Source organism: Mus pahari, chromosome 7 (genome assembly GCF_900095145.1).
Source record: "Mus pahari chromosome 7, PAHARI_EIJ_v1.1, whole genome shotgun sequence".
Classification (NCBI taxonomy): domain Eukaryota; kingdom Metazoa; phylum Chordata; class Mammalia; order Rodentia; family Muridae; genus Mus; species Mus pahari.
In genome coordinates, this window is record NC_034596.1 from 79,987,463 (window position 1) to 80,002,024 (window position 14,562).

The 14,562-nt window shown below is 46.9% G+C and overlaps 1 protein-coding gene across 1 annotated transcript in view; it reads right to left on the reverse strand.

The window, feature by feature from the left end:
- Nucleotides 1-14,562, reverse strand: part of Ltbp2 (latent transforming growth factor beta binding protein 2) — a 92,783-nt gene that overhangs the window by 47,343 nt on the left and 30,878 nt on the right. Inside the window, exons 4-5 of the mRNA XM_029541020.1 lie at nucleotides 1,208-1,383; nucleotides 110-280 (exon numbers count right to left, since the gene is read on the reverse strand). Of these exons, the coding sequence (XP_029396880.1) occupies nucleotides 110-280; nucleotides 1,208-1,383 (347 nt within the window). The remainder of the gene's footprint in view (nucleotides 1-109; nucleotides 281-1,207; nucleotides 1,384-14,562) is intronic.

Sequence of the window (14,562 nt, forward strand, 5' to 3'; positions counted from 1 at the left end):
AGGGGATAAGAGGTTCCATACCAAGGAGTCCCTGAGATGTCAGCCCCCCACCCCCACCCCGTACTACCATCACCACCACACCAAGACCATCTGTGCATAGGGGACTCACAGATACGGAAGCCAGACTTGGGGTCATGGCCATGGCCGCCCTGACTGTACAAGGTGGTGGTGTCGCCCTTCTCACAGCTGTTGGCGCAGCGTCCCCGGGCACAGGTCTGCTTGCAGATAGTAGGGGTGAAGACGACTTTGATTTTCTTGATTTTCTCGGTGAGGTTCAGCCCTGCAGAGAGAGGACGTGGGTCCTGGAGGGAGCCACACATAACCCTGATCTCCAGGCCCTTAGGATGAGGGTTATATACTAGAGCATCCTCTGAGACCTGGACACCAGGTCTGTGGTCAGGGTAGAGCAATGGTCTCAAGAAGCACCCAGGCGTGCCCCTTCATGCTTTGTGCACACTGATGTGTCCTGCTGCAAGAGGAGCCCCTCAAAACTACATTGGCGGGTCTCATGTGTCTAACCGATTATTTTTGTTCACAGTTGGCCCAAGGCGGAGAAATATCCAGGGCGCCCGTCGTTACAGAGCCAAAAAGTGCAGAGCCAGGCTCTGAGCACAAGGGCGGGAAGTGGAAGGGCAGGGAGCTCCAGCTGGCAGAGAGGGAGTTTCCTAGGGGAAATCGAGGTGCAGATAAGGTCTGAGGACCGGTTAGAATCAGGGTTGGGGTATCTAGTCATTAGCTTCATTTAGCAGGGTGTGGGAAAGCCAGCAAAACATCTAGGAGGAAATGAGGGTTGCAGGCATGACAGTGTGCATGGTAGTGTGTGTCCAGAAATGCAGTGTGTGTGTGGGGGGGTTCCTATCAGAGTTTGCAGAGAGCCTAATGTGGAAGTGTGTGGGTCAAAGAATTGAGGCCCCCAGCTGGATATGAAGGAAGAGAAGACCCGCGGAGATGACAGCGCAGGAGATGGCAGAAGGTAGTAGTCAAGGTCTTAGGGTCTCAATAGGAGTCACGTCCAGATGGATTAGTTTGGGACCTTGGGACTTGGCACAAAGCAAGTGCACAAACACTGTCCATCGGTTGGCTGAAGAAGTGAAGGTCAAGATAATAGCTGAGTGCCCTGAGGGTGAAGGGGTGGGCAGAAGTGGGGCGAGAATGGGTCCGATTCGAATGCTCTGTTCTCCCAGGTCCAGAGGCAGAGCAGCCTTACCCCAGGGCAGTGAGAGATGGTTCACGTGTGCTGCCTGTGGGCTGCTGTCTCTTAGCTCCAGTCCTGAAGGCAAAGCGTTGGATATCAGCTGGCCATTGGCACCAGTGGCCGGATACCGACGAACTGTCCTGGACAGCCCTGAGTGCTGCTGCAGAGGGTGGGGCTGGCTGAGGCGCCTGTGGAGATAACCGTGGCCTGGAGTTTGCATCCCGGGAGCAGCATCTCTCTGGTCTCATCTGGCTGCACTCGACCCAGCACTTGCTCTGGGAGGACACTCTCCATTAAGATGCCACCCCATCCATGGCTGACCTCTGGATGTGTAAGTGCCCAGATAAAAGGACCAAGTGTGGCCAGTCTTCTATGGAGGAGGACCTAGTCCTATTGAAGTATTCGGGAGAGCCAACCTCCCTGGGCCTCAGGACCTTTGACTGCAACATGAAGTCATATCAGATTGTCCTGTGTAGCCCTGACATTCTAGGAGTCTTTGAGAGCCCACTTACGAGCCAGGCCAGCGTTGAAACCATGGTGTGCACCAGAAGCCTGCTATTTTTGTTCACTAGTACTGGGGATAAGTCCCAGGAACACGCACATGTTGGAGCACTAACAAGGACTCTATCACGACTGCAGCCCCTGCCTTAACTAAAACATTTTATTTTGAAGCTTAGCCCAGGCTGACCTCAAGTTCACTGTCCTCCTGCCTCAGCGCCCCCAGACCTGGGATTACAGATATGCCTCATTATGCCTGGCCCTGCCACTTCTCCATATAACCCTTGATGTAAATTATTATGGGGAACTGATGAACAATAAATAAATATTCATAAATCATTCAGGGGCAGAGCCTAGATTTTATCTCCCAATTAATTAATGTAAAATAATACAAGAACCCAAAACAACAACAATAATAATACAAGAACCATATCCAAAGAGAAAAATGAATTCATCATCTTTCATTCCAACATAGCAAACACTGCTACCTGTTTTCCTTCGACCTTTGCTCACATATACGATTTTATAAGATTATCATCAGCTATAGATACAATTTAATTTTTTTCACTTAACATTACCCCCCATTTTATACAAATACACATTTCCCAGGTTTGCCATTTTCCTGTCCTGAGCAGTTGAGTCGAATCACTACTCAGAGACAGGCTTCTATTACATTTTTAAATTATCGTTTTTCACTGTGCAAAGTCTCACACATGTGATGCATTTTCTCCTGTTAAGATATTCCCTTAGGGGGCTGGTGAGATGGCTTAGCGGTTAAGAGCACTGACTACGCTTCTGAAGGTCCTGAGTTCAAATCCCAGCAACCACATGGTGGCTCACAACCATCCGTAATGAAATCTGGCGCCCTCTTCTGATGTGTCTGAGGACAGACAGCTACATTGTACTTACATATAATAAATAAATAAATAAATAAATAAATAAATAAATATATTCCCTTAGGGCCAATGAGATGGCTCAGTGGGTATAGGCACTAGCCACCAAGCCTGACCACCTAAGTTTGATCCCTGGAACACATACTGCAGAAGGAGAGAAAGACTCCTCTCATGTCCTCTGACCGCCACAAGCATGCCACACCCCCACACAAATAAAGAATTAACTGTAAAAAAAAAATTATTCCTTTGGGGGATTCATTGCTCTGTTCTTTATGTTTGATATTTTATGTGTGTTTATGGGTGTGCACAATTGTGTGCAGCTGCATGTGTGCATCTGTACAAATGTGTGTGGCGGTCAGAGTTTGTTACTCAGTGTCTTTCTCACTTACTCTCCACCTTACTTTTTGAGATAGTTCTCTGGCTGAACCTAGAGCTCATCAGTCGTGTTAGCATGGCAGGCCAGGAAGCCCAATGTAGCATGCAGAGCCCAAACTCAGTAGTGTAGATGGTGTGAGGAGGAGGAGGGGGAGGAGGGGCAGACGGAGGAGAGGGAAGAGAAGGAGGAGGAGGAGGAGACCCAAAAGAGAGATCTTCCATCTCCACCTCGGAAGAGCTGGAACTCTAGAGCCAGGGGTGTGACCCCACACCTGTGTTTTGTTTGGTTTGGTTTGGTCATGATGCTTGGAACTGAACTCAGTTTCTCTTGCTTGTGTAGTGAAGCATTTCAGCAAGCAAACCATTGCCCTGGCCCTGAAAGTTCTTAACCAGAACTTTATTATGTTTGAAAGGCTTTTTAATAATAAACATTTTGAAAACAGCTATGACATTAGGATTAACTCAATTCCTCAGGCTACCAGGACTGTATCAAAGATTGCAAACATCTTCAGCTCTAATATATTTTGTGATATTGTTTTCTGAAGGGGTCACATTGAAACATTTAAGTGTCACAGTGTATACATTTAGCAGGCATTACGTTGAACCCTATTCATATATACAATTTTATGTTTTTTTTATTAGTTAAAATTTAAGAGGGCTGGAGAGATGTCTCAGTGGTTAAGAGCACTGGCTGCAGGGTGGGGTAACCAAGGGAGCCCCACCCTCTCAGAGGAGAAGGGGAGTGGAGTGGTGGGAGGGACTCTGTGAGGGGGGACGGGGAATGGGGCAGTGTTTGGGATGTAAACAAACAAAGAAAAGCACTGGCTGCTCTTCCAGAGGATCTGAGTTCAATTCCCAGCACCCACAACTATGGTGGCTTACAACCATCTACGATGGGATCGGATGCCTTCTTCTGGCTGGTGCTGTCTTCTGTCATGCAGGCATACATGCAAACAGTGCACATATACATAGATAAATCTTTAAAAATGTTAAAGTGGGTTTAAAACTTAATATACCATACAGAGCACACACTCATTATTGTAGCTTATAATCGTAATTACTGTTGTAATATCACGGTTATTGAGAGTCTGATATGTAGCTCAGGCTAGCCCTATAATTCTACTTTTCCTTTTAAGGGCTGGGGTTACAGGCATGCACTCATTGTTACTCCTGGCCTTATTGCTAGATTTTGTAATATGTTAATTGAACAAACATAATAAAGATGCTTCAATGTTGCTTTTCTCTCATTTCTACATTTTTTAATTATTAAAAGGGATTATTTTTGCATGTGTATGTGTGTGGCTATGTTTGACTATGTCCATGGGAGTATAATTGCCTGCTAAGACCAGAGGTATCACATCCCCCGGAGCTGAGGTTAGAGATGACTGTAAGCAACCTGTAGGTGCTAGGAACGGAACTTGGGTCCTCTGTAAGAACAGTATGTGCTCTTAACAGCTTGGCTATTTCTCTAACCCTCACTTCTTAAAAATACTTGATGTTGGAATTTTGTTCATGACTATATTTATGGCTTGTCCTTCGACAACTGCTTGACTTGTTTATCTCATAAACTTGAAGAGATTCTCTACATGTTTGTTATTAGACTGCCTCTACTGTAAATACACCAGCGTTCTGACAGTGGTATGAGCCGCTGTATACACAACAACATCTGGACCATGGTGGGTGTGAGGACATGTGAACATGGAAGTTAAAAGGGGAAAAAGACTCACCCAACATTATACAACGGCTAAACTAACACGCTGGGATCCCAGATTGACCACCCTGACTCCAAAGCCTGTGTCCTGGGTCAGCCCAGACCCCAGGGGAAGTTAGCCTGGGATCTTCTGCTTAGACTTCAGGTGTGCACTTGGGTCCTACTCCTTACCTCCCCACTGGAGTCTGCGCCCTAACAGGATATGGTCTGGGACCCTTGCCCCCTCCTGTTCCTGAGTTGTTGGTTCTATGTGCCCAAGCCATGAACACTCTGCTGACTGAAGCTAGATTTGGACAGTGTCAGAGCCTGGTTATCTCATCTACCCCAGGACTCCCCCAGGACCTGCCCCAGCCACTATGTCATGAGCCTTGGCTCCTGGCAATTTCAAGGCGGCTCCTTCTAAAACCATGGGCAGCAAACTCTCTTCCCATTTCCCAAGTTTGGGGGTTGGAGTAGGAGAGGTCTTGTTAGCCACGTGTAAATTCTACGCATGATAATGATCCGGGATTGAAGACCCACAGCTCAGTCCCCCTCCTCTCAGGAGGATCCTAGTATAATCCTCTCCATTGAAAGCAAACTTCTTCCAATGCTTTCAAGAGACTGTCCAAGAGAGTTGTGTGCAAGCTGGCATATCCTTATAAGCTTCAAACATCTTCAGGGTCAGCTGAATTACTTCTCAGAGAAGAACCCTGGGCAGCCAAGACTGCCTCCCCTACTTGTAGAGAGGAGCTGGCTGCTTGGAGGAGAATGGAAGGAGCTTGAATCGGGAGGAAACAAATTTGGCCTCCTCCCAGCCGTGTAGCTGAGAGGTATGCCTTAGTCCCTCTGAGTCACATCATCCTCATCAGCAAGACAGACAGGGTCAGAAATATCTACTTCACTGAGCGGTGGAGAGGCCTGGGAGAATAGATGATTTTACTAAATATTTTACTAAAACAAGTGAGTGCTCACAAGACAGAAAGAATGTCAGTGCATGAAGAAAGAGACAGAACAGGGTTAGCTACAATTTGGATTAAACAGCATCTCCACAGGACCCCACACCCAACCCAAGGAGAAAATATGATGGAGTTGCTTAAAATTCTTCTCCATCTAAAAGGAAGAAGAAGAAAAAATGTATGCTGTCCAAGCATCCCGATACATAAAGGGCCAACGGTCCAATCTGTTGTAACACATTGTTTCTTAACATCCAGAGGCACTCTCCTGAACCCAATTCATTGTCATCCACTCGCGTGATAGAGACAGTTAAATGACAACAAAACAAAAGGTCTACTTACTGTACGGCTTATAGCAAAGTAGGTAATGAAGGCCCGCAGCTCAACAATGAGAGCACAGGCATTCACTGCTCCGTTCTCCTGTACCCTAGGGAGCCCTCAGACTGCAGGGCAGGAAGACCGTATGGAGGGTGACAGCCTCGTGGTTCACCTGTGGCCTGGTGGCTGGAGCTACAGACATCTGTGCTGAGACGGAGACTAGGACCTGGGAGTTCGTCCCAGCCACCCGACCTTGCTAACTGTGCTTGTCCTTAAACACACCATAACTTGAGTATTGTTATGTGTGTTGCCTTGGTCTCTGGCTATGAGATATGAAGACAAGGCCTGGCACCGTGTTTGATCCAGTGCCACCCTCAAGGACAACTGAATGGTGGCTACCAAGGCAGGCAGAGCCTTAGTGAGAAGGTGTTTGTCAGTGACAACAGCCCCAGGGGAGAAGGGGATCTACTAATACAAGAAAGGCTTCTGTGTCCACTATAAACAGAAGTTTCTAAACTTCTTAGATGTGAGGATGGCATTTGCTATCTTCCTGGGGATGTTCCAAGCAAGTCCTAGTAATGCTACAATGAACCAGAACAGGTATCTCTCGACTTCATGATTTCAAGGATCAGTCGTTTGAGTGAACTTGGGAGACCCACATAACGTCTCCTCCAGCTTTCTATTTAAGTGGCGTGGTGACTCATTTTTAAAAAATCGTTATCTATTTTATTTTAGTGTATGTACGTGAGCCTGTGCGAGTTTATGTCTGCCTGCAAAGGCCAGAGGGCATTGGATCATCTGGAGCTGGAGCTATAGGTGGCTGTGAGCCACCTAAATGTATGTCCTGGAAATCGAATACAGCCTTCTGCAAGAGTAGTAAGTGGTTTTGGAGGCTTGAATATGCTTGGCTTCTGGGAAGTAGCCTTCTTAGGAAGCTTGGCCTTGTTGGAGTAGGTGTGGCCTTGTTGAAGGAAGTGTGTCACTGTATAGGCAGGCTTTGAGGACTCCTATGCTCAGGTTCTGCTCAGTGCAGAAGAGAGACCTCCTCCTGGCTGCCAGCAGAAGGCAGTCTCCCTCTGCCTGTTTTCAGATCAAGCTGTGGAACTCTGAGCTCCTTCTCCAGTACCATGTCTCTACCTGCACGCTGCCATGCTTCCCACCATGATGATAATGGACTGAACCTCTGAAAACTGTAAGCCATCCCCAATTAAGTGTTTGCCTTTATAAGAGTTGCTGTGGTCATAGTGTCTCTTCCTGGCAATGGAAACCCTAACTCAGACAGTGTTCTTAGCTTCTGGGCGATCTCCCTCCAGCCTCAGTGAGAGTTAATCTTTATGGTCCATCTGATTGGATTAAAAACACCTAGAGAAACAAAGAGATGTGTCTCTGGGTGTGTCTACGAGGGAGTTCCAGAGATGATTAGATGCTGAGAGCTCCTACCTAATGACCATGGGCTCCTAATGTGAGCATTCTTGGAGGGGTGAAAGGTGGGGCAGGGGAGTACCTAGGGGAAGTAATCCGGTGGGGTTATTTCCCATGAACTACATCTTGTTGTGGCTTCTTTCCCTTGACTCTCTCATCTTGGTTTCCTGTCCACCATAAAGAAGCTGCGCACAAGCATCCACTGCCATAATGTTCTGCTTAATAACTAGCCCAGGGACACGAAGACCAGTGACTGTGGATGAATTCCCTGAAGCTGTGAGCAAAAGTACAGATCCTCCTGTATGTCGCTTCTGTTCGGTATTTTGAAACCAGCAACAACAACAGCAAAATATCAGCTACTATGGACAGATATGATGCTAACCCACACATGAATAGGTACTGTTCACTACCACCAGAACTTCATAAAGAAAAGACCTCTGATTCCAAAAATAAATATTTAAATAGATTTATTTTCTTTATCATTTCACTGGCCATGAAAAGTTTGTCACAGGCCAGTACAAGGAGGAACCGCTGGATCAGCCAAGAGAAACCTTTGACTTCTGATACCAGGACATTATCAATAAGCCAAGGGAGAAGACATTATCAATTATCAAGGGAGAGAAATGCTCCCACATCAAATAGCTGGGGCTGCAGCCTTACAATGTGCAGAGTGTCTCCACCCCTGCCCCCTACACAAGGCTTTCAAACAAGGATGTGGAGACCCAGGTTAGGAGTCCCACATTCTACCCCAGCCAGATTCACTCTCCTCTGGAGGCTCAACTCTGTCCAGTTTATATGCATAACCACACTTGGGCTTCCAGGGACTGTTTTACTTGAAAAGAGTCTTTACGGAAAAACATTTAAATATCAACAAGTGGCACACAGAACAGCTATGGGTGACAATGCTGTGTATCCAGCACAGAACCTCGCCCTATCTGTTCTTTAAAATGAAGGCAGGAAGCTGCATAATAACATGGGTATTATACGTCTAGTGAGAATAAACTCTCACTGGGCATGATAACGCACACCTTTAATCCCACTGCAGAAGCCGTGAATCTAGGTGAGTTCTAGGCCAGCCAAGGCCACATAGTAAGACCTTGTGTCAAAAAAAATTCTTCTCCCTGCTGGTCTGGAAGGATCTGTAAACAGTAGGTATGAGAGTATCTGTGTACATGCAACTGTGCTTTTTTTTTTTTAAAAGATTTATTGATTTATCAGATGTAAGTACAACTGTAGCTGTCTTCAGACACCCCAGAAGAGGGAGTCATATCCCATTACAGATGGTTGTGAGCCACCATGTGGTTGCTGTGACTTGAACTCAGGGCCTTCGAAGAGCAGTCGGTGCTCTTAACCGCTGAGCCATCTCTCCAGCCCGCAACTGTGTTTTTTTAACCTTTACATATATGTGTGTGTGTGTGTTCTTAAACACTACATTATGCCATTATGCACTGTGTAGTTTATATTATTTATTATTATTATTATTTTGGTTTTTCAAGACAGGGTTTCTCTGTATAGCCCTGGCTGTCCTAAACTCACTCTCTAGACCAGGCTGGCCTCAAACTCAGAAATCTGCCTGCCTCTGCCTCCCAAGGGCTAGGATTAAAGGAGTGCACCATGACTGCCCAGCTCGTATACTTATGTTTAATAAAATATATACTTATTTTTGCCAGAATTTTATAAATGTACACATTACATTAATATATTATATATTATATTATGCTTAAAATATATGACATATAGTATATTGATATATAATGATATATATTATATAGTGATATATAAAATTTATATACTTATACATTTCATAAATAAAGCAATCAAGGGTCAGCAAAGGTGTGGTAAGTATATGGAAATGTCCAGAACCCAAAATGGACTTTGAGGATGACAGAGTCACAAGGGTTTAGATGGAAAAATGGCCTTATCTCCTGGAAAGACTCCAGAGAGTCTCTGGGGTGAGAGAATGATGTCTGAACCTTTGCTAAGAGGATGGATGGAGACATAGGGTTTCAAGATACTTATGTCATGAACATGGAAAGACCAGGGGAGGAGGAGGCACAAAGGGATGGGGAGGGCAGAAACACAAAACACACAGAAGCAGGAGAGACGGAAGGACAGCAGCGGTGGGGACGTTGTTTGGTTTTGTTTGCTTGTTCGTCAGCTTTACACAAGCTAGACTCATCTGGAAAGAGGAAGCCTCAACTGAGAAAATGCTTGCCTGTAGCCAGAATGTAGGCAAGTCTGTGAGGCGGTCTCTTGATTACTGAGTAGTGTGGGAGGGCCTGGCTCACTGGAGGTGGTGCCACCCTTGGGACCTGGGTTGGATAAGAGAGCAGGCTGAGCAAGCCACAGACAGCAAGCCAGTAAGCAGTGTTCCCCTCAGCCTCTGCTTCAGTCCCCGACCCCAGGTTCCTGCCTTGGGTTCCTGATTAGAAAAACTTGGTTAGAGACACATGGAGGTGGGATGCACAGCCATGTTTAATCAGTATGGTTCTGAAAATCGAAGAACAGAGAGGTCACAGAGAGGAAGCCATAGCCATTTAGTACCTAGCATGTGGCAGGCACCCTGCGAGGTGTCTAATACCACTCCTCATTTAATTCAGCAACTCTGTGATCAAAACCCTCTGCTGGGCCTGAACCACCTTGAATAAAATGAAAAGACAGACAAGCAATCAGGGAAATGCATGCAAAGATGTCACGGACAAAAGAGAAATGATCACAGTATCTAAAGACAGGGTGGGCCAGCAGTTCTGACAGAAAACCCACAAAACAGTCAAACGAAAAGCTCAGAGGAGGGGAAGAAGTCCGGGTGGGCAGCCTTTGTGCTCAGAAGATGTGTGCATGAAAACCGACCCTGCACTGCATGTTTTAATCCATCCAAGTTTAATTATGTATGTGTTGTTGAGGCTGCAGAAACAGTCACTCTCAACTGTTGCTGACAGAGTTGTACCTGGTGGTGCAGGAAGACTTTGAGCCTGAGGGCTCACCTCAGAGTCTGGTCTGCAAATGAACCTGCTTTGGGGGTATTGCTGTTCTCCTACCCCTAGTGGGGGCTGGCGCTTCCCCTTAAGTGCAAAGGTGGTGACCAGCCACTTAAACCCGGTGACCTCCTGGGTCCTTTATTTGGCCAATGGGAACTTCCTGAGAGGTCTCCTCAGCACCATGACTACAAGGCTAATGTTCCCGACGGGAGGCCACAAGCTCCCCTCTCTCAAGGTAGGATAGTTTCAAACATTCCGTTCTCAGTCAACTCAAAGCTTGATTTCCTGGGGGCTCTGTCCTTGGCTGGCTGTTTTGACTGTTCAGCTCTGCTTCCCTTTCTTTGCTTCTTCACCTCTCAAGGACCTGTCTGTCCCAAAACACGTGTTCATATCCAACATGATGCAAATGTAAGGCTCTTCAGAGCAGCCCTGTTTTGAATTAGCAAAATATTATGTTCAGAATAGGATCGACGGAGCGGCCTCCAGCAGAGGAGTGGTTAAATAAACTACAGATGGCCACGGGATGGAGTCAGGTGTCCTCGCTGCTCTTTCCTATCGGGAAGGAACACGCTCCAAGACATATTGAAATGTGGCAACATGACAGCCCAAATCCAGGCTTCTGGCTGTTCTGTATAAGCAGTGACCCAACCGTGGGCTTTACATTTTTAAATGGCTGGAAAAATAGTTAAAAGTCTGTTTCTTGACATGAGAAAATGATATAAAATTCAAATGTAACTTTCCGTAAATAAAGCCTCCTGGAGCTCAGCCACGCACTGGCTATGGCTGGTTTTGCTCCTCAGCGGCCCAGTGAGTAGTTGCAGAAGCCATATGTCACAGGAAGCTGAAAATATTTACCATGTGGCCTTTTATGGAAGAAGTTTGCTGACTCCTGGTATAAAGGGCATGTAACGTTATAAAAATACTGAAAATGTGGATCATGGTGTGCATGTTCATAAAGGAACCTTAGACGGAATCCCTGGCTGCTTACGTGGGAGGGGCAGGGAGGGTCACCTGGTATAAAGATTTAATGAACACTTTACTAGGTGTAGGCTCTGGAGCAGTAATACACACACACAGTACACATCCTCTCGTGTAGGCCTCTCTATAACCTGGTCCCCAATTTATACATATGATCCCCATTTTATAATTGAAAACAAACAAACCAGAATGTATGGAGGGTTTGCGCCCTGCGGAACGTTGCAGAACTCATGATACACAGAGGCCAGGTCACTAAACCAGGCTCACCTCATCCTAAATCCCTTCTCCTTTGCTAATCATTTCCATTTTACAGATGAGGACACTGAGGCCTCGGGAGATGAAGAACACATTTGGATCCATATTCTGGGGGCCCCTTACAACCTCCTTTATGCATTTAGGAAGCATAAAGCATTGTGCAGGAAGCACTGTGGGGCTGGAGAGATGGCTCAGTGTCAAAATCTCATGCTAATTTGCCAGAGGACTAGAGCTCTGTCCTAGTATCATACCAGGTGGCTTAAAGAAGCAGTTTTGCATGCCTATCACTGGTTGGGTACTGGGTCTTTCCCTCTCAGATCCACTGGAAGGTGTGCCAAGTGATCAGCACCCAGCAAAGGTAAGGAGGCACAGGAGGAGCCAATGTCAGTTTGGAGGCATTCAAAGGAGGAGGAGGAGGAGGAGGAGGAGGAAGAGGAAGAGGAGGAGGAGGAGGAAGAGGAGGAAAAGGAGAAAGAGGAGGAAGAGGAGGAAGAGGAGGAAGAGGAGGAAGAGGAGGAGAGGGAAGGGCTGGAGGACAGATAGAAGGCTTTGGCTGTGGTCCAGGCTAGGATGGGACCGAGAAGAAGGTATGGGATCCAGAGATATCTCAGAAGTGAAGATATAGAAATTTTCCAGCAAAGGCTTGGACAAAGCAGTGTCTGGGATGGTAGTGTCCAGGAACCCAGATTTCTCTTGTTCTGCGTTTTGAAGCAGAAACTCAGAGAAGCATGTAGGTATCTCAGGCTGGCCTTGAGCTTCTTGTGCTACTGAGGGCGGTCCTCTCATGTAGGCCTCTCTCTGCTGACTCTCCAGTCTCTAGCTCTCAAATGCTGGGATCACAGACCAGGAGTCCAGACTACTACCCAAGAGACATGGCTAGTGGGCTCCACTTGCAGCAAGATATGTTCGGTGTTTCAAGCTGAATTCCAGGGCACATAAACAGCCTGATTCAGGCCAGTCAGTGCAGTAGCCACAGTGGAGGGTATCCTAGGGGTGCAGGGGAGAGAACATAGACTGGGGGCCCCTGCTGAGCTCAGGCACAACTCTGTTAACACCTCCTGACTTACAAGGAAAATCTGCTAATGAATAGCATGGCCTCAGCTTTAAGTGGCATTCTATAAATCCTCCAGCCTCCGGCGCCTGTTGCTACTTGTCTGCCAGTGCACGGCCGAATAAATGAACAAGCAATAAGCTAATATCAGTGGAAAAATGTGGCTACAGATTGTCATACTTCACTCAACAGTTCGCTCTTTCCATAGGCGCGCACGTGTGTGTGTGTGTGTGTGTGTGTGTGTGTGCGCGCGCGCGCGCGCGCACGCACGCACGCGCATGCATGCGCAAACTTATAGCTGTATGGATTTGGGCTTTTTTTTTTCATAGACATACACTCAATCATCATGGTTTCTGCTAATAAAACTGTTTCCAGCTAATTCCAGTCCCGAGGTTAACTGTACTGACGGCTCATGGTATTCCTTGAGACTTCCACACACTCTGACACATAAGATTGAGGAGAGAGAAAAAGAAAGGCAGGGTTGCAGGGAACGTGGCTTCGTGACGTTTTGACCAGGCAGACTGCAAGCTTGCAGATCAAGGGCTCAGCATGACCTATGCTCTCCTCTGCTGCCTGGAAACAAGACTTATTCCTGGGGTGCCTCGGGGCAGAGGTGGGAGGAAAGTGTAACCCAGGGACTGTCCAATGCCCAGGAAATGTCCCTCCCTCTCTATCCAGCAAGCCCAGGTATCAGACTTTTGGGGAAATTGACCTTCCATTCTGCTTCTGAAGCACCTCCAAGAGCTTTCAGCCTTCTTCTGGGCCCAGCAGGACCTCCCAGAGCGGATCCAGCGACACAGACTCCCCAGAGAGAAGGAGCTGATTCTCACCCTCTGTGTCATACACAGTCGTAACACATAACTGGGCACCCAGTTGCTGCCCTTAATTATTGATTACATTGAACTTCCAACTTCTTCATGGTCCCTCCAGCTCTCCACTGGAGCCATCTGCCCATCCCTGGAAGGGCTTCATTTCTCAGCCAGAGTCGTTATCATCTGGAAGACTTGGTAGGCCATAAAGGACCTAGGTTTCGTGAATTCATAACGCAATGTGGACAAGGTGTACTTATGATGCCCTGGGAAGGCGCACAAGCCTGTCGGGCACTATGGAAAGTACACTTTGCCTACTGAGAGTTTGCAATCCAGCAGGCAACCTTGTAAACCTGTTGGCACAGCAGAAGCTGCAGCATTTCCTTCTGGAGGCTGAAGCATGGTACCGGGTATGGTGACCAGAACACAGGCTGGATTTTTGCCCTCTTCATCCTGTAACTAGAACTTTTGGGGTAGTAAAAAACTCTAACACCTCCACATAGCAGCCAAGTGACTCTGGGTCCTGCATGTGAGCCTTTCAGAAGAACCCAAGAGAGGAAAAGCAGAAGGTCACAAGGGCCGGGAAACTCACAGCCAAGTAAGTTGTCCAATCTAAATGTTCCAGGTCTCCTAAGCTGGCATGGTCCTGAGGCAGGAGCCAGCTTTCCAGAGTTGTGGAATGTGAGCATGAATAGGAAGTGGGAGGGGCAGAGAAGACAGTGAACACATAGGGACAAATACAGAATGTGCATGTGGTGATGCTCAATAGGGAACAAAGGCCACTGGGATGAGGGGAAACAGGAGTCATGCTAATAGCTAGCTAGAGGCCTGTCCCTCTTTCAGGGGGGTAAAGGAAAGTCCTCCAGGAGCCATTGGCCTCTTTCTGGGCCCCACCAGGCTGTGCTGAGCTCATCTCCTATGTGAATTCAATTAGTTATCATTACAGTTAGGACCTAGATCTTTGGTCCAGTTTACAGATCTGGCCTAAGAAGCTTGTCTAAGGTCACACAGCCAATGAGGAGCAGAGACAGGTAAACTTTGACATGGAATGCTGTATAAACCCTTGGGTCTGAGCTGTAGAAGATCTTGTCTGTGCCTCATCTTATAGAACTCAGCAAAAAAAAAAAAAAAAAAAAAAAAAAAAAAA